The sequence below is a fragment of the Balaenoptera borealis genome (genome assembly GCF_965194805.1).
Source record: "Balaenoptera borealis genome assembly, chromosome: 13".
NCBI lineage: Eukaryota > Metazoa > Chordata > Mammalia > Artiodactyla > Balaenopteridae > Balaenoptera > Balaenoptera borealis.
The window spans coordinates 94,099,106-94,125,088 of record NC_138870.1 but is presented as its reverse complement, the minus strand read 5'-3'; the positions used below and the strand labels follow the sequence as shown (position 1 = coordinate 94,125,088).

Genomic DNA, 25,983 nt, shown 5'->3' with positions numbered 1-25,983 from the left:
ATCATTTGAGGTTACCTATTAACCCAAGTTAGGCCCCCCGTGGGCACCCTCTTTTTTTTAGCTGCTGTAGTTCTTTGTAATATGTTAGGCTTGTCCAGGATACCCCTGGATCTTACTTATCTGAACATAATAATTGGAATAATTCTTGACCCCTTGTTCTTTTAAAAGAATGCTCTAGAGGCAGCAGCCACGGGGTGTGTGTGTTGGGGAGGGGTACGTGCGCATATTTTCTATTTTCTATTCCGTGGCTACCTGTTATACAGTGAGTTTTATAAATGTTTCTCATGAAGAAGGAATTTTTCTGTGAATATTTTGTCTAACAAAAACAGAACTTTTGCTTCAGTTGTCAAATTTAATCTAGACTCATATTCCCTAAGTGAGGTAGGATATAATTTTAATCTGTTGTACAACAGTGGTTTTGCAAACTGTGTTCTACAGGACCATCTTGGGGGGAAAAAGAAAACTGAATGGACTGGGTCTTGAGGCCTACAGCTCTACTTTGGTGGACCTCATTCTCTGTTGTATGTTTTAGAGTTGTGTATAAGATTTTATCTAGAATAAAAAGGGGAGTTTCTCCCCTTTTATTGCTTTATAAAAGTTTAAACCTACTGCTGGAGTATGACAGTATGTGCTGGTAGTATCTTAAATCAAGTAGAAGTGTATTAGTGTTGAGTATATCCCAGGAGGTCTTCCATAAATATGTGTAGCCCAGCTTTTCAAATAGATTATAGAAATCAGCATAATTTGCATTTATCAGCATAATTTGCATTTTCCTTACTCATTTTACTAGTGGTATATCTTGGGATACCACCACCTCCCACTTTACCTTTTGTTTTCTTCTTTTCACTGCTATCACAGAAACAGAAGTTTCTGCAATTTTGATAAAAATCCAATTTAAACTAAATCAGAAGGAGAGTATGTCAGATTTCCTTTCGATCCAGTGAGAATGGTGGAGCAGAAAGAGCTGCTGACTAGAATTGAGAAGACAGAAATTCTCCTTCTAGATTTGACTCTTCATTTTACTCTGTGACAGTGGGCCAATTTCCTAACCTATCTGATTCTGTTTTCACCTCTGTCAAGTAGCAGTCACAGAATTTTAGCACCACAAGGCTCTTCTTTAGAAGTCATCAAAATCCAACCCTCCTAGCTTATTATCTAGGAAATGAAGCCCAGGGAAGTGTAGTCCTTACTCATTGTCCCAGAGGTGGTACCTATCTTACTGCTCTCTTTGGGGTTTGTGAAAGTCAAATGACATAAACAACTGTAAAAATACATTGGAAAGTGTACAAAACTAAACGTATTCAAGATATTGTTGACAGTGTACCATTATATACCATTATTATAATGTGCATCCATTGTATGCATTTAAATGGAGTGCTTAAGTAATAGTGCCATTGATAGGAAAGGAAAAGTTCATTTTTTAATATTATTCTAAATCACTATTCAAGCCTACTGGAGCCAGACTTTAGAAACATGCAGCTCCCGTGTTAGAGATTCTGAAAAGAGTGTGCTAGGTGCCTTCTGTGGTGAATTCTCAGCATTTTAGTTCATGTTGGCTTTGAGTCCCTTGATTTGTCTGATTGAAGAACATTTGTGCTTTTGCAACTCCAGTAGGATTTGAATCCAGATTTTGAAATTTTTATGCAGAATAATGAAGAGGCATGTCTGTGAGCACATAAAATAATGAATGGGGGATTGGATTGATTCCGAATGAATGGATTTTGTCTTGAATAATGTCTTTGCTTATAGCCATTGAAATCTGTTAATTGGCCTTTTCTTCTTTCCATTCACATATTTATAGAGTAGCAGTGGCACAATGTTATAAAAGAATTAAACCAAAGAGCCAATCTTTCAGAAAAATTAAATGGCATATTTATGTATAAAATTCAACAAATATTTATTAATTAAAGTTTTCACATGGAATTCTCTAACTATCAGTGGGTAATAGTGCATTTTTCTTTTTTTTTTTACTACTTGCCATATTCCTATAAATATAAAAAAGGGAATGTAGAAATGAAGTTGATATCAAACCTAATGTTGTTTGGAAATACTTAAAATTTATAAATGTTTAAGCTAATGTTCAGCAGCGGTCTTGAATCCATTAGCTTAAAGGTCTGATTAACATAAATATGCTTATTGCAAATTAAAATCTCAGAAGACGTGCACCAAAGTTGGGAATGTACCTTGAATTTTATTATTGCATGTCTCTCCTTAGTGCCTTGGTTAACTCCAGTGAAATCCCAGTGGGAAATCCCAATGAAGGAAGATTTCCATTTACCCAGAATACCATTAGCATGGTATAAATGAACATGGAATTCAGAGGTCCAGGTCAAATTTGAATTCAGTCAAAGGATACCCTTATCAAACAATTAGAGTAGTAAACAGTGTTAAGATGATATAGAAGACAGTGCATCACAGTGTGATAGAGAATGATATATATTCTGCCTTTTTCCTTCTTCTAAACAAAGATTAAGTCATTAAGCCGTTCTATGAGAGACCGTATACCAAACCCCAGGATTTATTTATATTTCTTTTTCCTTCTCTCATTCCCTCTCCATCTTCCTATGTCCCAATTTTTTTCTCACGTCCTCTTTACCCCCACCACTCCCCTGCCAAATCTTCATTATCCCTTCACTGTGCTAGTCCTGCTTAAAGATGATCAGGTCCAGAAATGTCATCACCCTCTCATATAAACCCCTGCTGGCATTCTAAAGAGAAGCTGGTACCAGGCAAAAATGAACCCAGAGGTGTCTGAAGCCAACTTGCACATCACTCCTTTTCCTTATATTCCTCATATAGTTTTAAATATTTACTGTCCTCTCTTCCATTTCAGGTTGGAAATTAAGCCCAGTAGTTGGAGCTGTATATGGGCCCGAGTTGTACGCAGGTAGTATTTAAGTTAATTTTTCCATTTGTGTTATTTATATGTATTTTAAAAATCTATTGTTTTTCAGTTTCCTATTCCTTTGTAATCTTTTTGCACTTTTTCATTTCTTAAATGCGCTCAGCATCCAGCTTTCAAGCAGATGTGTCCCTAGGCAATGACGCAGCAGTGCCCCTGTCAGGAAGAGGGGGCATCAACACTTACATTCCTTTAATCAGTAAGTAGCCTATGTTGACCTGGCATGGCTTTTGACTGTTGTGAGTAAACAGTGATGTGTTGGTCTTTTTTTTCCCCCAAATATAATACATAACTGAAAAGGAGGCATTCACGAGAAAGATAAATACTATCACAGTGCCCTGTCCTGCTTAGCCTGTGCTAGAATCTTTTTGACCAAATGTTAAGATGGCCAAAAAGCATAAATAGTCGGAAAAGTTAGAAGGGGGTGAGGACACGTAAAGAAAATTTTAGTCTGCACTTTGTAATGAAGAAAACAAAAGAAGTAATTATTTGTGGAATGTGTTGTACATGTTATCTGCAAGTCAGCTTTGGGCCCTTGAGTCGAATATCACTGAAAAGCCCCTCCTGTATTATTGATGATTCTCAGCTCTGTTGGTATCTCTAAAGTCATTTTGACCTGAACCATTTAGCCATTTAGCAAGAGATATAATTAAACAGAGTTCAGTGGACATGGAATCAGTGTCTCTGTGTGCTTTCTAGAGGATAGCACACTTAAAATAGGCCCTTAGAAAATGTCTGCCTCTTTAAAGGATTATAAGGCTGCAGGGGAGAGGTAGTTTCCCTCTCACCTCACATTTCTGAATTGAAATATTTTAGATAAAGAATAAGGTTGACTAATGAAATGTCTGAAGACTACTGTGTGCCTTGGAGTGTGGCAGCATGTCAAAACACAAAAGAATATTCTTATGAAGAATAATTATTATATGTAGGTAATAACGTTTGGAAACAGAGTTAATAATTAGCCAGTGAAAGAGTTTATATCAATCAATTTAAACTGCCCGTAGAAATTAAAAGTCTCATCTCCATTATGGCCGTAGTGCTCAGAGCTTCCTGACCCGTTTCTCCTCAGCTTGCATTGTAAGGCTGAAATTGGGAAGGAGCAAAGCAAACTCACTCAAGATTTGTGATGAATGAGGCATGGAGTCAATTAGTTTGGGCATATTGCATATTTCCATTTCTTTTTGAGAAAAGATGTAATGTCGAGGTGTCTTTCCTATAATTGGTGCAAAGCAAGCTGTGATTGTACACGTGCTGTTGAATGCAAGTTGGCATTTCTGTTGTATTTTGGGTCTCCCTTTAGTTCCTGGCTTCCCTTACCCAACTGCAGCCACCACGGCGGCCGCTTTCAGAGGAGCCCACCTGAGGGGCAGGGGGCGGACAGTATACGGTGCAGTCCGAGCGGTACCTCCAACAGCCATTCCCGCCTATCCAGGGTAAGCAGTAGATTCCAAAATAAGCAGCCGCACAAAAACAGAAAACCTTGGCCCTCGTATAACTTCTGGGATGTTGCCGTGCCACATAGTAGAGATTCTGTGAATATTTGCAAATTAACGGATCAGATGGCAAGAACCATACCATTGTCAGAATGTAACAAAATATCAATTCATTATATAAATCTTCATTTTGGCCACCTTAAGCCCTCACAGTAGTGGCTTAAGACAGTAGCCAGAGCTGTCTTGTGTTCACTAGCAGTGTGTTGGCATGGAGTTCACTCAGCATCGCACGAATTTGGATTAACACTCCTGCAGAGAACCAAACTAGAAGCTCAAGACTGTAGTGCAAGACTGCATCTGCTGGATTCACCCCCTCACCACCACCCTTATTGGGGCTGAGGCTCTCACATGTGCCCTCCCTTGTGGTTTCACCGCCTGGGTGGTGAGCAGCAGAGCTAGTTACCCACAATGGATTTGCTTTCTTTGTAGGAAATGGATTAAAAGAGGTTAATTCAAAGATGAACCAAGTCCAATTGAATCAAGGGAGAAAGGGAGAAGTAGGAAGAGTTAAACTACAGTTGGCTTCCCAATGATAATAAAACAACTAATGGAGCTGAGCATCCTTCACCCTTTGATTTTTGTGTGGAGGGTGTCTCATGCAGTGGAATGATTCCATAGCAACAAATAAATCCTTTGTCACTGAATGGGGGAGAAGGAGTGAAGATGGCAGGTTTTGTTTTCAGTTGTTTCTCAGTGTCAACCTAAAACGTATATTTTTGTAAAGAGTGGACTTTTATAAGTTAGTTGTGTCAGGACTTTCTTTCTTCAAAGATGTGACGTTTGTGTTCTTCATCTTTTCTCTGCCTGTGACAGGTTTTTTTTCCATATTCTAAATGAAGAATAAACAGCGGCAGAGGAGCCTATTCATTGCTACATAGTTAAAATGTAAAGGGAAAGAGCCTCCCTTGTAGGTCCTTTTCTGACAGCAAAATTGACTGTGAGGTGTACTAATATAGCATTCATTCATAGACCAAAGGGACATGCCATTTGGGGTCCTCAATTACACAGAATTAAAGCATTTTTATCAGACAAGACAAATATGCATGTTGAAATGGGCAGGCTTCAGAAGCCACTGGAAGGGAACGACTTTAGAAATAAACTTGTTTGCAGTTTATAGATGTTTAAATCCCATGCATTCCATCATCTCCATCTTCTGCCATTACTTACTTTTAATTTTATCCTTTTTTTTTTTCTCTCAACTTGACCTTTGACCTTCAACCTCTGACATCTCCTTTTAAAGAAGTGAATAAAGATGCAGTATTATTTCATCAAGAAATAGTCAAGTAAAACATAAAACGGAACCTTGGAAGTTCTACACACTAGGAAAATTGTTTTATGAAGCGTCTTCCATTTCAATCCAAGAGATTTTACCATCATGTTTGCAAAGAGATACTGCTCACCAGAAACATGGGACTTCTTTATTTTGTAATATTCCTGAGTTACTTTATAAAGTGGTTGAATTCGTTCCTATTCAAGATAGGTCATTTTAGTATATTGGCCAAACTTGAGAACCCATTCTCTACCAAGTCTGTGTCAGGTATATATTTGCTCAAAGATATTTTATCTTTATGTCTAATCACATCAATTTCTGTGCATTACATTGAACACTAATTTCCCATGTTTTCTTTGTTATTAACTAAACCACCTGTTTACATGGAAGATGGCAAGGAATAAGTCCAGTATTTTATGAGGAATGGCCTAAAATTGCTTTTCAGCTTAGTAAACTAATTTTATCATTAATCATTGTGTTCTAGCCTCCTTGTGGCATTTGATATAGGGAATATTGGAATTCTTCTAGAATTTAGGTGAATATTCCCAGTGAGTGATACAGCTTAGCATAAAATGTATTCGTTTTTAATGCCACCACTCTTCTCTATAGAAGAAATATTTTTCAGTCATTGCCTATATCCCCTTACTGAAATAGTTGAAGGCTAATTAATCACCACTTGGCATCAGTGCTTTGCATTTTATAAGCAAGCCTTCGCATTATGAACAAGTCTCTTTTTTACTAAAATACAATTGAGAGGCAGATTACTTTCTAATATCATACTTTAACTGCAGTTGGAGACTGTGAAAATGGACAGAATTCAGCTAACTGAACCTCACGGATGAGTTTAATTTGCCTGTTGTATAATACAAGGGCACAGCATAATTGGGGCATTGCAAAGTGTGATCATACTATCCAGTAAATACAACAAAATGTCACTGGGAGTAGAATTCAGAAACTTTCCAACTACATATAAAAAATAAGTTATTTTCATATTCAAGTTAAAAATATAATTTGATAACCTCACTTGCTAGTTTGTTTATGGTAGCAGAGAAGGTAGTGGTGAAAATTTCCAGCTTGTTTAGGTGAATAAATGATAAATAGATCTTCTAATTTTAAATATCCAAATCTTGATTTAACGAATATGAATAAGAAAGTCATCTTTTTTCTCTACTGCTATTCCATATCTTTTGGTCCCAAAATAATGTTTTGGGGAAGTTATATGCACAAAATACCTCAAAAAGTTTGAAATCTATATTTTAATTATAATAGTTTAGTGTTGCTTAGGATTAAAAAAAGAGTCATGTATTTTGTTTGTTCAATACAAATTCATTTTCTAAACAGAGAGTAAACGCTTCTATTCCTAATCAGCTACCTTCTCAGTTTTATTCATTTAAATAAAACAGGTCATGCCCAGAACCTCAGTTATCAGTTGAATTTTTCAGAATTCCATGAATATTCTTATGGTCAAAAAAGAACCCTTAAAGTCTTCCAATTACTCCTCCCACTCTGGATTATATTGTTACTATCTGGGATCCCCACTGCACCTTTCAATTCTTGGACCTTGGACCAATCACCTTAACCTTTAGCTCATTATCTCTGCTTGTGAAAGCAATGCATTGTGGGTATTTTTGGTTGTGTTTTGTTTTGTTTTTTTTAATTACATTTCTCTGTTTACTTTGGTCAGAATTGATTGACTTGTTTTTCTGAGGTGTTGCATTGGTTCTTAAAATGCTGAATAATAATACTTTGCATGCTTGTGTGATCAGCCAAATCTTATCGCATGTCTAATGTGCAGGGTAAAAAAGCAGGTGATGTATGGATATCAGGAAAAAAAATTACATGTTACTATGAAACTGATAACAAAATACTAAACATAATTTTGAAACATACTTTGCATACAGGTCCTGCCCTAGTGGAATTCTTTGGGTTCTTTTTCTTTTTCATGTTAACCCCTCTCTACACAACCACTGCCCTCCCCCCCCCCCCCCCCCCCCGCCACACACACAGACACACATACACATACACACACCCCTTTTGGTGCTCTTTAAAGAAAAACTTCCTCTCAGGACAAACTTATTTTTTAAAAAATACTCCAGATATGAAAAGTTGGTGTTTCCAATCCAGCAGATTTTCGATAGCTGTGTTAGGCCCTCTGGGAATACGCTTTAGTATTTTCATCCTACTTTAATTACCAGATTGGCAGGCAGTTCCTTCCAGGGTTTCCTTCCTCCCCTGCCATGCCTGTCCCAGAGCTGCCGAGAGAGCTTGTGCCCCTGTGCTCCTCCTGGCTGACTGACCCCGGCCCCAAGCCCAGGGTCCGTATTCATACATCACCTGCCCGTGTAGAGCGCATGTGCATGCTGCCGTCCTCAATAACCGGAATGTGTTTCTGTTCTTTTGTTTTTTTGTTTTTGTTTTTGTGTGGATTTTCTGCAGTGTGGTTTACCAGGACGGATTTTACGGTGCTGACCTCTATGTAAGTACACACACCGGGGCCTTCTCGACCCCATCCCCTGACAAGCCAGCCTTTTTTTTCTGTTTCTTTGGTTTGGTTTGGTTTTTTTTTCTTTTTTTAATATAATTTAATTTTTATTTTCATTTTCCTTGTGGATATATATATATATATATTTATATATTTAAGAATGCAAGCATGCTTCTCTGCCACTGCGCTTGCCCCTGGGTGCAAAAACTAAGCCTTTGGGTTTCCTGATCATTGCTAGAGTCAGTCTACTGGACATATTCTTTTCCCTTCCCTACACCCACAGATGTTCTGTGTATCACAAATATACTTGCGAGATGATCAGCAGGTTTAAAGTCTTTTCTTACTGTCGTCTCATGTGCATACATAAATAACAGAACTAGCTTAGCCTGAAACCAACTCTTTCCCTTTTCTGCTTTTCTTCTCATTTCACATCCCTCTTTAGATCATTAGAGCTTTGATTTATGTAGATGGCAGGAAGCTTTCTGAAATGTGTGTTTTCCTATTTCACATAATTGGAGAGAGCATTGTCTTGTGAAAGTGAAATAAGGAACTGATGCCAGTGAAGGGTGGGTAGGAATAAGAGGAAACCACATACTCAGTGCATAAGGCTTTTCTGTATCAGAAGGTCCACAGCGAGTGGGGCTCTTTCCTTAAGAGCCAGCTAGAGGGAAACAAGTGGCATCATTAGCAACCTAGACTCTTTTACAGACATTTGACCATTGTACAAGATTTGTTGATTTGACCAGCCATGCTAACATCTTTATTACCATCCATTATTTAAACAGTCTAGCTATAGCTCAAGTTCCATGATTGGTGGTCACATATTATTTAAAATATGGACAAAGTGATCTAACTGACAAAAAAGAGTCAAGTTTTTGAGTTTTGCAAGTCTTTTATTAGGACCTCTCTCCAAAGATCTTTTTCTGAATGCAAGCTTGGTCTAACCACCCACATTGTTAAGAAACAATTTCCTGAGAAAAACTTGTCAGCATGAAGTGATTCCTTGGGCATAGGGTAGAATTGTCTGGAAATGCTTTCTCTACCCTAACCTCCCCAGAGTCAGAGTCAATAAGGGTACCTTTTTAATGAACTGTTTCCACAGTCTGCCAGAGATTCTCGGCAATCTGAAAACGTTAATGAACTTTCAGAATGCACTTGGAGGCCCTCTGTGTTGCAGGAACTAGAGACAGGATAGAGCAGCCCTCTGAGATTCGGTGGGTGAGTTGTACACACCTGGCCTGTTTAGAGCAGGCCTTCAAAGTACGCTTTAATTTAACACATGCTTGAAGGAACCTAAGCCATGATTTGGTCCAACGCTCTCACTTTGCAGATATGTTTCTTAGAGAGAGTGTGACTTACCCAGATTACCTAAATTATTTGTTTAGCCAAGCATAAAACCCAAATAATCCATATTTCATTACCTCTATTAGTACTTTAATTAAAATCCACAACTTTCCTCCAGTGGTTTTCAAGAGGTAATGAAAGATCTTTTTTTCTTGTGCTCACCGTGAAACTTGAGGGTTGGGAAACAAATCCTACTTTTACACCAAAGTGCACTTTTCTAAATATACGTATTTATATATGCTCTTAGCATGTACATTCTCCCATATACGTTAGTATCCATAGTCTCATGAAACTCATCTTTATGTTATTTAAGTTGTTTTCTTGAAATCTGGTCTGTTAGAGTACACTTCCACTTGAATTATTTCTTAAGTCAAGTTTTTTTTTTTCTCAAATATCTTCCTTATTTGGGTATTTCCTAAGTGTGGCCTACTTCTACCTTATTAAGATTTGCCTACTCTCACCTTGTTAACTCAACCAACCAAATATTTGTTTACAGTTCTCTCACTTCCTTAGTTTACAGTATATGATTTTATTAAGAGAGAGATGGTTTTTCTGTAGTTGTTGAGAAAATACTCTTGAATTTTTTTTTATTTACCAACTGGATCACCTTATCAAGCTGAACAGAAGTAATTCAGTGACCTTGCCAAAACATTTTTTTGACCAGTGGCCCCTTGTTGATGAAAAGACTGAATAGTAATGGTATTTTTATTTCTTAGTTCTTATCTTAAAGCAGTTACTTGGAGGAAAAAGTAGTGCTGAAATAATACCCGAACTCAAGAATGAAAAACAAGAATACAGGAGGAGGGAACTGTTGAGCGAGGCCTAGTGCAATTTTTAATACAGCTTTTAAAACTTCATATTCCCTGCCCCACAAACAAACAACAACAAAAACCTCTTATCATTTTACCTTGAGTTTGTTTCTGTTTCTCTCTGTATATTTTCCCTTATGTGGAAATCTATCAATATACGTTTAGTTCTCGTTTCCTCAGAAAAGAAGGTTAGAAATAGAAAGAGAGGAGGGTTTATCTAGTATAAAAAGTGCCCTGAACCCAAGCTTGAAGAGACAACATGAGGGAAAAGAGTTTGTTACTGGTTTTATTTAAGTTATATTAATTTAGACTATTTACTGTGAAGGTTGTTTGTTTTTTTGTTTTGGTTATCTCTTTCCCTGTTCTGCTCTTAGGCCGTAATCCCTGCTAGCCATTTTCTTCTTCGCTGTGTCTTTTGTGACACATTCCTCTCAGGAGAACTGATCTAGCAATTGTGCCCATGATTTGTAAAGAGACTCCCCTTGCTGACTTGGGAGTGTAGCAGATAGATTATGTGTCTGCCCGCCCCGTCTTTTTTTCATCAGTAGAAAAGACATCATTCACCCTAATTCACTTTTTTAATGGGATAACAAACTGCTCCTAATTCTCATCCTGTGAAAAGCATGCTTGCATCCAAAGGAAAGAAAAGGCTGGTGGGCCCCTTAGCGGGCTTTTTTGTATGATTGTTTTCCTTCCACAGCTGTGTTTTTTGAACTGCTCTTCCTGTGTTCTGTTATAGAATAGTCTTACAGGAACCAATCATTAGCGCTAAAATACCTCAGGTAGGAGTGCCAGTGTGACCTGCCAATCAATCAGATTGTGGATTGCAGTGAAAAAATTGAATTATACTAACCATTCCAGCTCCACGTTAGAGATGGGAACAGAGGCTTTTTTGGACAAGCAAGACTTGTGAGCGTGTGATCTAAGCCCTGCTACCTCAGCAGTGCACCCAGTCAAGTTCCTTACAAGAGGGCATTTCCTCCAAAATTCAGTGCTCCTGTCCCATTGCCACACATCCGCCCCAGGTGTGTTATACGCACTGTCCCATCACTGCCACCTCTTTTAGTTTGTCAATCACATTTATCCCATGGTGTTTAAACTGGTCTTTTATATTTGGAGAGCTTAGAAATTTGGGACATTTTCTTACTACTGTGAAAGAAATGAGAAAAGGGAGAAGGTAGAATCCGTCTAAACAGGACTCTGAATCTTGAATTGGACCCTGTCGTGAAATCATAGTAGTAATTGGGCTGTGCTGCTATGTAAGTTTGAAGTTGTCTTAAAAATCTAGAACTTACTGGGACTCTAAAATTGAAACATGTATTTCCCTTACCCTCTTTTCCTTTCACCTTAAAACTAGATTAGTGAGTGCATTTGGATAATGATGCACTGTTAGATTCGTTGAGAGCTGGGTGCTAGGAAAAAGAAAACAATAGACAGCTTTTCACAATTCAGTTAGTTTATTTATGTGGCTACCCCGCAAGCTTTGGGAAACGAGCTGACTGGGAGAGGTGTGGAATAGTAGTGTTCGAAAGGGTCAGTTAATTAAACATCATCTCTCATCCATCATAAAAGTAGTAAGTGGAAGATACCAAGTTGGTCATAAAAATTTCTTTCCTTAACCCCAATTTTAATAATAATAAGATAAATTTTAAAGATTTTCCTTAAAAATTTTTCTTATCTACTCTTCCAAGTAGATAGGTCTCTTAATCAAAAGCAGTAACAATATTATCATTATTATGAGTTTTGTATTCACATCTGTGTTATTCACATTTAATCAAAGGTGCCATATTGCCACGGAAGAACTCTGTTCTCCTAATGAGCCCTCCTCATACAAGTTCAGTCTAGAGCAGTGGATCTGAGCCGGAGTGGGGAGGAGGTGAGGGAAAGGAGGGGGTTAGAATCGTGTAGAGACAAAGTGATTCCCAGAGGCACAGCCTTAGACCCAAGCTAGCTGGACTGGATCTCTGCTCTGCTGTAGTGATTTGAAGCATCGCACCTGCCATTCTCCCCACCCTCCCACCCCCACCCCCCAACTCCCCTTGCTCTATAAATCTATACATCACATGTAGGGAACAAGCTTTCATTTTGTCTGCTGGTCTTGAAATACACATTCTTCTCCTCAGTGTCACATAATGTCATTGTCTTCCAGGTAGAAAGAAGGTGTCTTGACATCACATGCTCACCAAAGTCCTGTTTTATTGTAAATCCTAAAACAAAAAAGTAATAATAAAATTAATGGCCAGGTGAAAATCAAGACAAGAGAGGATTAAACTTGGATAGGCAAGGAAAGGTCAGGTATAAGAGGGAGGATACGTAGAACCCTTCCATTTTGTTCTAGTTAAAACACAGCTACAGAACTGTGCAGAAGAATCATGTGGTCAGCGTGGCAATGCTGTAAAGTTCACTAGACAATAAAATTGGTTCAGAGTGGAGTAGAAAATCCCTAGGAGGTGACATTGGGTAATGCAAAAGTGAGACTTTAACAACAACAACAACAAAAGGATCTTAAAGGTAACAGCATTTTCCTTTGAAAAAGCTGGAAGTTGAAGGCAGGGATGTGTTAACGGATATGAGAAAGGATAGCACATGGGAAATACTTTAGAAGAACACCAGATCAGAATGTATGGGTGTTGACAGAGGGCAAGCATACAGGTGAGCACTGCGGGTCAGAACTGAATCAGGAAGGTTGAACTGGGGAGTGATATAGCATTGGGCTGTCCCAGTTGGGAGCACTAGGAATCATTCAGAATGAATTACAAAGGAATAAGAAAGTAATTATTTTTAAAGGGGCATGTGGATATTTGGACCAGGCTTAGCCATGCCAAATTTATCCAGCTGTCAGGTTCCAGAAAGCTGTCCGTGTGTGCCCTCTGACATTAGGGTGTGCTGTGGCCATGCTAATCCCCATTTTTTGTTTTATTTCAAATCACACACAGATAGAATCTGCAAACTGCTTCAGATCAAACAGGTCTGATTGTGTGTAAATACATATGTCCTTTTTAATTTTTATTATTAATGGTTGCTTCAGTTTTGCATCGGTGCATGGTTAAAAGCAATACACATCAGCTATCTCATGACTTCATATCTCCAAATGAATTATTTCTCCTCTTTTTTTGTTTGTTTGTTTGTGCAGTCAGCTGAAGAAATGTTAACATCTCACTCTAAATCTCTCAGTGGAGTCTCTGTTCCCTTCTCTGATATAACAGATGGGTTACTGCTTGTTATAATTATTAACATTGTGGTGTGGGCCAGGGCTAGGGTGGGCGAGATTGACTCTTCTTTGGGCTGGGGAGGGGCCAGTCGTTAGGGTCTGGAATGTTAACTCAAGTGGTGACTGACTGTTTCCGTAATACCAGGTCGTTGTGGCTGCACGCTCTAGTAATTGAGGCTGTGTACTTCACCGAGCTTGTGGTAGAGCCTAGGGCAAACCGCTGTCCCAAGAGAATGCTGGGATAGATAGAGTTAGCCAATCTGAGTCTGAACGTGGTGATTTTGCTGGTTGTTCTAGCTCCAGATGTTGGCATGCTTAGTTCTTAATGTGATTAATAAATGTGGCGCCATATCCCCTCCCCACGCCTGAACCCTGTCTCTCCTACCCCTCCCCCACCCTTGTTCTTTTTGAAAAACTTAAGAAACAGCAATGAAACCCTTGGTGTTTCAAACTGCACTTTGTTCTCATGTTCCATAAACAACTTCAGATTTGCTAATAGAAGTGAAAGTTGAAAAAACAGTTTCTCAGCCTGGATTCTTTATGCATTCCAAAATCCAGAATAGAAATAAATATATCTGAATGTTCATTGGCTTATATTATGGTTAGATATTTTGTTGAATAACCAGTTTAAAGCACCAGCAGAAATACTTTGGACTAAGAATACAGCTAAGAGGAGGAATCCATGACATACAATTTAATTTTTCTAACTTTGGGGTAGTCATCAATGAATTACCAAATCAGTTTATTGCGATATTACCTGCCCATCCTAAACACGGACCCCTCCCCTTTAAAGGGCCTCTCTATAGCACCATTATCATAAAGTAATCAGAAGAGTAGACATGTGGAAATATTATCTGCTTTTCTAAAAAATTAATGTAGTTTTTCTTAAAATTCTGTTGATACTCTTCTTGAGCCTTTTGTTGCCAGTAAAATATTTGCATGCCTGTCCTGTGTTCCTGAATTTGAATAGCAGAGAACCTCATCAAATTCAAACTCCAGAGTCAGCGTTCACTCATAACAGAAGGAAAGGACTGCAGATAGGTTCTTTACTTCCTTCTGCTTGGAGGGAGCCTTCCCTTCCACAGCCTGATCCATTTAAAATTGTCTTGATTAACAATAACATTACCCCCAAACCACTGAGGTTCCGATGGCTTCTTGCAGGTTGAGGAAACTGAGGGGAAATGGCTATCAGTAACCTCATTCAGACTCTCCTTTTTTCCCCATGATTAGTCCAGTACAGCTCAAATTTAATGATTTAATACAATCCCCAGTATCTCTGACATACCGAGACTTAACTGAGAGTCTAGTTAGTACTTTTATGAGAATGCATACCTCTGTCCCATGGCATAGAACTTCAGTTTTTAAATGTTTTACTCAGAAAGATATAAATTAGGCTTTAATTGCTTTTATTACCTTGACTTTTTCAATTTTTAGAGATTATTTTGGATTTTGAAGGACTGCTAAAGAGAGAAACCTCATGATGCTTGTTTACCACATTATCCTCATTTACAAAGATGTTTTACTAAACATGGCCCCTCTGTAAACTTCACACTAGCAAACTTTAATTCTAAACTAGTGGAACCATCTCTAGTGATACCAAAAAATTGAGCCTTCAAGGTTCATATAAAGCTTAAAATTTCAACTATGATGATTAGCATGTTGTTTTGTTTAACAATCCTTTTACTGTTTCATTTTTTCTTTAGAAGTTTAAAAGGTAAAGAGACACTTGAGTTAGTTTATACATAAATGTATATGCTTATGTGTGTATGTATGGCAGTGTGTATGTTGCCGCCTGGATGTACGGCTTTGCCCAAATCAGTCTGGCCTGCCTGTTCCCATAGACCTGGCTAGAATTCAGAGGAAGCATGTGGATCACAGATAGCCCCCGAGGGTACTTCCTGCCACGGCCCTATCCGTTACCATCTCATTGCCAGTGTTTGGTAATACTAATTAGAGTTTTCTTATTTATAGGAATATCTATGGAAAGACTTATAATTGAGAAAACAGTGTTTACTTTTCCAAGTCATTCACTTGAAGAACAAAGAAGGAATAATACAAAACCACTGAAAGCCAATCAGGGGCCTTTTTTTTAATGTATGTTTGAAGCTGCTTCTGATGAATTTAAGCAGCATAAATTTAAAGAGCAGCAGTAAGCTTTCCCCCCGTGGTGCAGTGTCTTCAGTTAGAGAAGGCATAAATTATGTAAGAAATAAACAAAAAGCTGTAGAAACCTCTAAGAAGAAATCACAGCTATTTCCAGAATAAGATTTGAACAGAAGTAAAAGCAGCAAGCTAGAAGCTTCCCTGTCAGATGGCTAAGAAGACCAAGGGTCCCATTGGAAAATGGTTGTTTCCAATCCTAAGAAATGATACAGAAGTAAATTTGAAATTTCTTTTGTAGGTTTAGCAAAAACTGAACATTGAAGGAATAGAAAGCAGAAAGCACAGGCCAGAAAGCTTCAGATGTCCACGAGAAACGGACACAGTAATATACAGAAACGAAACATGCTGTGCTCGCTGCTGAGGTGCCATCCAAATGGACATAGCTGTATTTACCTATAGTTGATGGGGAAATGACAGTAATAGAAGTACACACCTGAATTAGGTTTAGGTAAAATAGATGAATTCTAGAAAGGTAAAGAAGAAGAAGGAAAAGTAGAGCTTGCCACTTTTTCAAATAGCCTGTCTCATGCGGCATTTGTTGTTGTGATTATCTTTGAAAAACTTCATGAAGTATTTCACCCTGACAGAGAAAACCTTTTGAGTATTTGGTTCACCTAAACTGAGGTTAAAATAGCAGGACAGGGGAGTTTGAAACTCTTTAGGACTGAGAGGATATTTGAACCCTTGGAAGAAAAGCTCCAGAACCTGCTGTGAGATTAGGATGTAAGAAGTCCCAAAACCTTTTAGGGAAGAAAAATAAATGCAGTTAAAGGCTTGGCGGGGAGGGAAGGGCTTCCTGGTCTGTTTGAACCTAGTCCAAGGGTCCACAGCCCTTTGTAATCTGATTTGCCTGAGTCTGAACTATAGATTGGACTTGGCAAACTTTTTCTGTAGGGAGCCAAGTGGTAAAGATTTTCGGCTTCATAGGCCATACGGTCTCTGTCACAACTACTTGCAAAAACAGGAGGCCAACTGCATTGGTCCACAGATGGAGGTTTGCCAACCCCTGATCTACACTGGTTCTTCCTTCTAAATATCGCTTGATTATCTTAGCCTCTTGGCAAACGCACTAGGCCACATGGAGCATAGCACTTATATGGGACCTTTCTTTATATACTGTAGTCTCTTAGCAATGGATCAATCCAAGTACGCATCAGAGAATCTGCAGTTAACACATATAAATTTAATGTTTTAATCTATAATTTACATTTCCTGTCAGATAAAGTTCTCCCAACTTCCTGTAAATATTTTCCCTGTTCAAAGTTCCCACGAAGACAGACCCAAAATCATATCTTCATTTTGCGGGGGGGCGGGGGGGATAAATTAGGAGTTTGGAATTACAATAGACACACTATTATATATAAAAATAGATAACCAACAAGGTTCTAGTGTAGAGCACAGGGGACTATACTCAATATCTTGTAATAACCTATAATGGAAAAGAATCTAAAAAAGAATAAATATATAGATATATATATATGTGTAACTGAATCACTTTACACCTGAAACTAACACAACATTGTAAATCAACTATATTTCAATAAAAAAATGTTTTAAATCATATCTTCATTTCTTAAATTTGAGAAGAGGTACTACAGTGTAGTTTATTTTTGTTACTATTACAAATTGCAAAGCAAATCCCTGCCTTGGGCGGAGCTTAATTGTACACTAAGGAATAACATGCAGACTGATGCAGTTTGAAACATTCTCTCCCCACGGGTGTGTCTGTGTTCGTGTCTGTGTCTGTGTCTGCGTCTGCGTCCGCGTCCATCTGCGTGTGGGCGGGTGTGTGCTCGCCTGCCCCCCGGGGGAGAGGCATGTGTAAAGTCAGTTCTCCTCTCTCCTGTAGGGTGGATATGCAGCCTACAGATACGCACAGCCTGCTACTGCAACCGCTGCCACCGCCGCCGCCGCCGCCGCTGCCGCTTATAGCGACGGGTAGGTGCCGAGACGGGGGCGGGGAGCGCCGGGCCGCCCCGCGTCACCCCCTTTCCTTCCCCGCGCCGTTTCCAAAAGGGCACTTAGCCCCCGGGACTGCCTGCTGAGCTGGGTTTTCCACAGGCCTTCTGCCTGGACTCTATCCTGCCAAAAACCCAGCGGCTCACAGGCTCACACTCCTCCCCTCCCTCCCTCTTGTTCCTGTGTGTTTCTGGCTTTGACCCCAATTTCCCTCTTCCTCATCTCCAGTGCCCTTCTTTTCCATTTTATAGAAGTACTTCAGAAATTTTCAGTTGCTGCCTTTAGGAGTAGAACGGAGGGATTTTTTCCATTCTGCCAGTTTCCTAATAACATTCCAAGTTACAAGTCCTTAGCACAGTAAAACCCCTTAATTTTTTTTTTTTTTTTTTTTGTCACTGTCTTTCCTTTATCTCCCTGATTGGATTTCTTTTTCCAGTTATGGCAGGGTGTACACGGCCGACCCCTACCATGCCCTTGCCCCTGCCGCTAGCTATGGAGTTGGCGCTGTGGTAAGTAGATGTGCCTTTTATTTTTTCAAACGTTTTACTTCTGACTTTTACCTACAGACTACAGAAGATCTAGGGAGGTGATAAATTCAGCCCTTCTTCCATTGCCAAAGTACTAAAACCAATAGGACTGTCTGGAAATTTCATATCACTTCTGTGTGTGTGCTGGTGTGAGCCCCCTGGCCTGGTTAAGGACAGGAGAAAGGAATGAGCAGTGACAGTCTGCCCTGAGTAACGGCATTGTTCGGGAGGAAGGAAGGGAACAGCCTGCTGTTTTATAATGGCTCAGATGCTGGACGCATACCTGTGGCAGAGTTTTACTGATAGGTATTTGCCAAGACTTGGGGCACAAGACTCTCCAGTTTTCACAGCAAACTTTTCAAAAAACTTAACCTGTCTGCTTCAAATGCAGATGCCAAAGGATGTCCCTGCTATTCCTAAGCCTTCCGGCAGATGGTACTAAAAATCACCAAACAAATGCCTTACAAAGATATTTTATTAATAACATTCGTGGCAAAATATGGTATATTTCTTAGAAGTATACAAAAAGTCCATAGAGCTCATCTAGAATAATCCCCCTGACCAAACTCGAATCCCCCCCTGCAGTATTTTTGTGTTGGCCTGGACACCTCCGGGCCAATGACGGGACTCACTGGATTCAGCAAAGACTGGCCGGTCCACAGTGATACCTCGTCGTGCCAGACGTTCTCTGCCATCCACGGTGTCACTGGCCAACGGCCCGGGAACACAGATGACCATGTCTGAGAGGGAGGCAGAACGATGGTCACAGTTAAGACATAAAAGATGTGAGAGAGCCTGCTACTTCCCACACTAAATCTCTACTGATGAAGATCTGTGGAAGGAAGTAATAGGGTCCTGCGGGGGTATGGGGGGCAGTGTTTAGAACTGAAGTAGAGACGTACGATATAAGGAAGTGTTGGGAATTCCTGAGGTTTTATTTAGTGCCCAAGTGATATAAGTCCTGTACTAAAAGAATGACCCAAGGAGCGATATGTCCCTAGGGAACTTTTGATTGAAAAAGATAATTCATTAGATTATGATTAAAGAAAGGAAAGAAGCCCACTTAATACCCCAGTTTTACATATCTTATATATATATATATATATATATATATATATATATATATATATATATATATATATATATAAAGATAAAAATCAGATATGTCAAGAAACAACCTGGTTGGTATTTTTTATAAATTACAGAGGAAATAGACTTTATTCGTTGAAAGATTAACTCAGGTTTAAATCCAGCACCATCTCAAACATGCGATGTGACAGAGATAGTGGTCAGAAGTAACGTGTTCTCCACTGCCAGGTAATGGGTAAGAAGGTAAGATCAGCAGTGTGCTTTAGGTCACGCTTGTAATGAGGTAATCAAGGTAAACAAGACCCATGCTTTTAAAAAATCAAACTATTTACAGACTTGGTTTTAAACTTCATTGAGTTTCTCTTCTGTGCTAACTCATGTAAATAATGAACCATTAGCATACTCTCCCCTTGAGAATATCAGGTCAGCAGTAGATGTTTGGGCTCTGGTCTGAGCATCTTAGAGGCAGAAGTTGGTTTCCTGACCTCATGCACTAGACAACATCTAACCAGTTGCTTTGAAGCTTCTAAGGAAGCTGTTTTTCCAAATCCCTCCTCAGGACATGTCTTCTTTTGTAATGCTTCTCTCATCAACCTTTTAATATTTTTGTGTCTTTAATTACTACAGGCGAGTTTATACCGAGGTGGCTACAGCCGATTTGCCCCTTACTGAAGTGACGTGAGACCCCTGCAAGTGGGACAGCCCCCCAGTTCATGAGGCCTGGCTATTGCAATATTTACTAGTAGAGGAACTCTATAGCAAGATGAAGAGGAAAAACAAACAAACAAAAAACACAAAAAAAGAGAGAATACTTTTTTATACCTCACTATGTTCTTTGAATATGTATTTTTCCTTTAAATTTCTGCCTTTAATTCTTTTGTTCCAAAGATTGTGCATTTTTTTCTTTTTTCTTTTTTCTTTTTTTTAACTGTGGTAAAAAAAAAAAAAAAATAACGCATTTCCATGTCTGTATGTCCGTGCTTAGCTTATTCTGTCAATCACGGAAGAGGCAGTTAATGAGGAAGGAGAGACATTAGGAGCTGATAAATGCGTCTGATCAGAAATCAGCAGACAGAACTACCAAAGTGTATCTGGTGCTGAATGGCTGTGGGACAAGCAGAAATGGAAGAGATCTCTCTGCAACAGGATATCCTTCTAGTCTTCTGAGTTTCTGGTCTTTGGCAGGCAATTCTGATTGGCTGTGGCTGGAATCCACATGCTAATAGACTATAGGAATGTGTGCTGGCAAAGCAGGAGAATCACTAAGACACTTTCCTCTCCTCTTCCCTCCTGTCTCCTCATTCTCTTTACAATCATCTTACACGCAAGGCCTGAGACAGTTGGCATTGTTTTTGGAATTATAGTATTAATATTTCCAGACATGCACTCAGACTGTGGATAATAAACACCTCATTAGGAAACCGGTCTCGGAATGAACTCTGGAGTATGAAAAAGATCACTCTTTTCTTTCCTGTAAACCCTAGCATTCCTGCTGGGCTGCTTTTCCTTTCGTTGAACCACAGCTTAGCTCATCTCTCCTTTTATTAACACCCTGCTCCCATGTCCTCGAGATTCAGGAATTTAGGACCCAGGGACAGAAGAATAAATAACCAGTGGCCAGATTTCCCCGAGGTATCTGGGCACGGCTTGAGGGCTAGAAGTACAAATTGTCATGCACCGGTGAAGAGGGTGAGAGCAAGAAAAGGGGTGTTAGACGATGTCAGATTAAGGCGCCCTGATAGTCCCGATCTTTCTCTTGCATCAAAAAGTCACTACAAAGTAGAAAACATATAATAAAGGCTCTGGTGGCAAAAGATGAAGCACCAAGCCCTAGATCAGCTGTCCCTGGAGGTCTCTGTGAGTAGGGCATGTGAGGGCAGGCAAAGGCACTTTGTACAAGCTCCAAAGCCATAGGACTTTTCATCTTCCAGAGCCTTTACGAGTCATTTCTGTCCACAGTCTGGAGCCCTTGTGGCCATTCCACCCAGCTTCTCACTGTCCTCCAAAGACACCCAGCTGAGCATCTGGACCACTTGGTACTCATGAACACTACAGGACATGAAACAAGCCCCTGAGGCTGCTCCCCTCCCGTACAGGAAGGAGGGTCTGAAATGACCAGGATCTCATACGTTGCCAGGAAGAGTCATGTGGTGGCCACCACAGTGAGTCACTGCTGTCACTACCTGGCTTCAACTTATCTATCATCAGACAGGGGAGAAAGTGTTTCTCTTCTAGCTCTTAGCTGTTAAAGGCAGGGGTCCTGCAGGATTTCCAAAATGAAGGCATTAGAAAATAGAAAAGCACGGTCCGTTTGGCTCCCTGGTCTATTCACATTGGTACTAGGGTGACCTTTCACCCGAGGGATAGCTGCTAAAGGGAGTAAGTAATTCAGAGACATGGAGCTTCTGGTTTGTTATGGGTTTGTTTTGGTTTGTTGTTTTTTTTTTTACTCCTGCCTCCACCCGTGTTCTTGACTGATACTGATTCATGTCCCTGAATTAAAATGACTGACATATGACAGCATCAAACATTCTTTGTAAGGAGAGGGATCTGTGAGGGGGGACTGGCCTGTCGTGTATAATACATCTCTTCTCCCCCTTCAGAATCCTCTCTCTCCTAATAACTGGGAGGGAGGCTTCCCTGAAACTAGGGGAGACATCAAGGAAGCTAGAGGCCTCGATGCAATTCTTAACTGATTCTGGGGAGGAATGCACAGAATAGGGGACACCAGACTGCCCAGTCCATTGGCCATTTTTAAGGGTTCCCCTCCCCAAGCCAAAGTTTGGTTTGTTGCTGTTGAGACAATTTTTGTTGTGTGTGTATATAAATATTATAGTTTGGGGTGTGGGAATGGGATGTGGGGCTTTCACAGGTCTAGGGAATGGGGGCAGGGAGGATTTTTTTCTTTCTTTCTTTTGCTTTTGTTTTGAGGGAGAGCTTTTACTGAGTGAAGAAACTGAGAGAAATTTTGTGTCCTGTTCAAATAGGGGCCATTCTCACAAATGGCAGGCCACTACTCAGTGGAGACAAGGCCAAATTCTAAATGGTTGTATCCATAGCAGGGGAGGAAAATAGGGCAATGAGTTCAAGAATTTTCTATTCTTTTTTTCCAGAAAGAGGGAAAGATGATGGGAAAGGCAGAGAAGGCAGCTTCCACAGCCCTTTTAAAAGAGGCAGAAGCCTGAGCTTTTGTGCATTTCAGTTCAGCTGGTTCTGGCTGAGGACTCCATAGGCAAGCTCTGTGTTTTCCAGTGGGCCTCTGCTGCATTTCCAGGGATGGTTTTAATACCGCTTCCTTCAGCTCCTTTTACTAAGAAAGACTAAATAGAGTTCTGCTTGTTATTAAAGGGCCTTTGGTTTTCAGTGTCATCACTGAGAATTGGGGCCCTCGAAGCATCAACCTCCCCAACAGCTTTTGAACTTTGAGATTCCATACAGGCAACTTCATCAGAGGCAGGTTCCTCGAAGCATCAGTGCTTGTTTATTCCTGACTCTAGTTCCCACTGGACTAAGAAACTGAGTCAGAAGAGAGTATGGCATCTTGTAAGTTTGTTAGAGGATGCTGGTGAATAATTCCAGAAAACGTATCCATGCTGAATCAATTTCAACAGCTTTACTGTAGGTCACGATGTGGACTTCTATACTAAGCATCTTACTCTTAGAAGCTGGGCTCCTTTCAGGAGCCCTCTAGTGACCACCTTTATCTGAATATCCCTCTTTCAGCCCAGAGAGCTGTCCTTAGAGCTTTTCCAGAATTCCTTATATTACATAGTTCAGCTCCCACTGACCGAGATCAGCTGTTGTGATTCGTCACTTTTAAGGCTCTCAGTTTTTACAAAGCCCACCGTCACCATCCTCCTTCAGCAGCCACAGTTGGAACTGAGCCGATATTATTTTTCCTTGAAAAGGGGACTGGAGCTCAGCTCTTAGTTTAAGGGGAGCTAGTGGAGCTCTATTCAGTAGAAATCAATGATAGCCGCTTTCTCTCAGAAGTGTGACTCCTCAGGGGCTGAACTCTTAGTTTAGGTTCTACTTTCCTAGAGCTCTAGCAGATAAGTCGGTGAATCACTACCACCCTATAACTAGTCACATAGCTTCCAGGTAGGAAGGAGATGTAAACTCGGGATGGAAGCAACCCCAAGGATCTGCAGGAAGGGCTGGATGGCCTCCCTTCCTTCTGGTGGGAGGATGAGGCCAAGGGAGGGAAGCAAGGGACAGCCCAGAGGGCACTGTAAGGGAGGAGGGGGGGACCATTGGGACCGCCCCCTTTGACCAAGCCCAGCCACTTCTCGGCTGCTTGCAACCCCCTAGCACAGAAACAGTTGCAGAATCGCAGACTCGTTTCCCCCAGAAAATAGGAGGAAAGGGACTTTGGGGGGTGGGGAAGGGGTAGTGGTGTTTTAAAAGCATAAGTTACCTGTTTGCACTGTTTTAAGATAGGAAAAAAAATAGTGGGCAAGGTGAACATCCAACGTAAATTTGTGTGTTTTTATTTTGTCATGCTCTTGAAAATGTTTGACCGTTTGTAGTATCCACCAGTGAAACCTGATTCTCTGTTGCATAAAACACGATTTTTTTGGAAATGTTACTGTCCGAAAGCCTCTTCCCTCCCTTTCCCCTTTGCTGTGTTCTTCCTTCATCCTCACTTGACTGATCAACCAGGCAATAGCCATCCAGGAGCTAGAGTGTGAAGCAGGGCCCTTCCCAAGTAGACTCTGGGTGTCCTAAGCCAGCATGTGCCCTCTGGTTTAGCGAGTGCCGTTGAGTCCCTGGCCCCCATCTTTAAAATAAGGCTTACAGACCAGGCTGCAGCAGGTTCTCAAATTCCCGAATCAGATGCACTAGGGAGGAGGAGCCAAGGGGCGGAGGGGAGTCCTCGAATATGGCGGGTGGCCGCAGTAGCTGAGTTCTCCACGTTACCGGAACTGTAGCCAGTTACAGATTACTCAGGAAAACGGTCGATCACTTCAGCCATGGTAGTGCTGGTTGGCAGGGCTTGGTAACGGAGAGAACTGCTCATCGGCCACAACTCAAACCTTGCCTTTAAGGGGATTGCCAGCCGGGGCCCCTCCGCCTGGCAGTGACACACGCACCTGCCAGTGTGGTGAGGGCTCAGCTCACACCAGCCAGCAAAAAGGGAACAGCGATGCTCTTCTCTCCCCCCTACCACCCGCCCCTGTTACCAACGCCAGATTCCCAGGGGGTGCGTACGTTTTTGAATTTTTTAAAAATGTTTTTTGGTTTGGTTTTTCCGGGGACTGATGAGTGCTTTAAGCAACGTCGATACCCCACCCAGACCCTGAGCTTTGTCATTTTCTTGTATTTTTCTGTTCACGGTATTGTGTGTGTGTGTGTGCTTGTCTTGGCAGCTCATTTTGGCTGTATTATATATCGAGTGATGAATTGATCCTCCTTTTTTTTTTCCCCCCTAAGGGATATGAATTGTTTTTTTCTTGTGTTATAATTCTGCTTGTGAATAGCTGGAGCAAACCTGGGGCTGACACACGTAAGCTAGGGCTGCAAAGTGCTGAGAGAGCCGGGCAGGGTGGCTTGTCCCTGACAGGCTGACCCACCTGAGTCTCTGAGCTTTTCAGTCCAAATCTCTGCAAGGCTAAAAATGCCACCGAACCTCCCCTCTTGTCCGCGCTCCCCGTGGCAGGGACGAAACCATCCCTACATGCAACGTGCAGTTTCTCCGGCCCCCTCCCATTGCCATGGCAAAACAGGTACCTATGGGGCATGGGGGCATCACATGGGATGCTTGTATAATCGACCACCTCACCTTTTCTCCCCCCTCCCCACCCCCCCCCCACCCCCGAATCTCTTCCTAGGACACCCGAGCTGCTTGCCCAGGGTCCTGTTTCCCTACAAACTCCAGAGAAGCACCCAGGGCTTTGTGACAGTCTCTAATTCCCTCCCCTTCTTGTTAAGAATCATATTGTATAGTAGCTTTCAGACCATACAGTATTCATTGGGTTACTCCTATTATTATCAAGTAGCTGGAATTGTGAAGGTCGGAGTAGTTAGATCTTTAGCTTTTATTCCTTATTTTTTTGTATTACTATCCATGTGTATAAATTATTGATCATGTTGCTGGCTTTTATAAACTCTAAGCGAAGGAGGAGCCCTGCCTCTGCCTTTGCAAATGGTAATGAAGCACTGTTTTTAAATAAAAGGAGAAACACCATTCTTCGCCCTGGCCTGCGTGTGTTGATCCTCAACGACCTCTGTTGCCTCCCCCATGCTCCAAAGATAGAACTTGGATTTGACTTTTGTAAGATGGAAAAAAGAAGGCGGCAAACACAACGCTCCCTGAATGAGATGAGGGGAGAGGGAAACACAGGCCGAGGCTGGGGCCATGGGACTTGCCCTCCGGCTCTTCCAGTCTTTGCAGGAGCTGTCTTCCTGCTTCTGCCTCTGAAATCTCCTTCCGCTTCACCTCTTCCCTTTTCCATCCTCTCCTGGTGTCCTCGCTGCCGCCCTCACCTGCCTCAGAAACTGCCCTCCAGGGGGCGCTTCCCTTCTGGCCACCTGTCACCTCTGTCACCTCTCCCCTGGCTCGGGCCGCCACCCAGGCTCCCACACCTTTTCCTTCTGTATGGGGCCTGGGCCTTTTCTTCCTTCCCTGGGCTTCCTCAGCCACCCCTCCTGCACTGGTTTCTCTACCAGGAAGTCCCAAATCTCTGAAATTCCCCCTAAATCTGCAACTCCCTAACATCACTCAGATCGTCTCC

General features: G+C 41.0%; 1 protein-coding gene across 28 annotated transcripts in view; it reads left to right on the top strand.

The window, feature by feature from the left end:
• The window catches only part of RBFOX2 (RNA binding fox-1 homolog 2), a 266,538-nt gene extending 241,102 nt beyond the window's left edge, over window positions 1-25,436 (top strand). For 7 of the 28 annotated variants that reach the window (XM_082350337.1, XM_082350336.1, XM_082350342.1 and 4 more), the window contains 8 exons: window positions 2,834-2,887; window positions 3,009-3,103; window positions 4,193-4,335; window positions 8,102-8,141; window positions 13,237-13,268; window positions 17,524-17,612; window positions 18,070-18,142; window positions 19,877-25,436. In XM_082350337.1, coding sequence (XP_082206463.1) covers window positions 2,834-2,887; window positions 3,009-3,103; window positions 4,193-4,335; window positions 8,102-8,141; window positions 13,237-13,268; window positions 17,524-17,612; window positions 18,070-18,142; window positions 19,877-19,931 — 581 coding nt within the window. In that variant the 3' untranslated portion in view covers window positions 19,932-25,436. Of the gene's footprint in view, window positions 1-2,833; window positions 2,888-3,008; window positions 3,104-4,192; window positions 4,336-8,101; window positions 8,142-11,039; window positions 11,083-13,236; window positions 13,269-17,523; window positions 17,613-18,069; window positions 18,143-19,876 lie in introns of those variants that run through there. The other 21 variants (XM_082350343.1, XM_082350357.1, XM_082350355.1 and 18 more) reach the window with 9 other exon arrangements.
• Window positions 25,437-25,983: the final 547 nt, after the last annotated feature.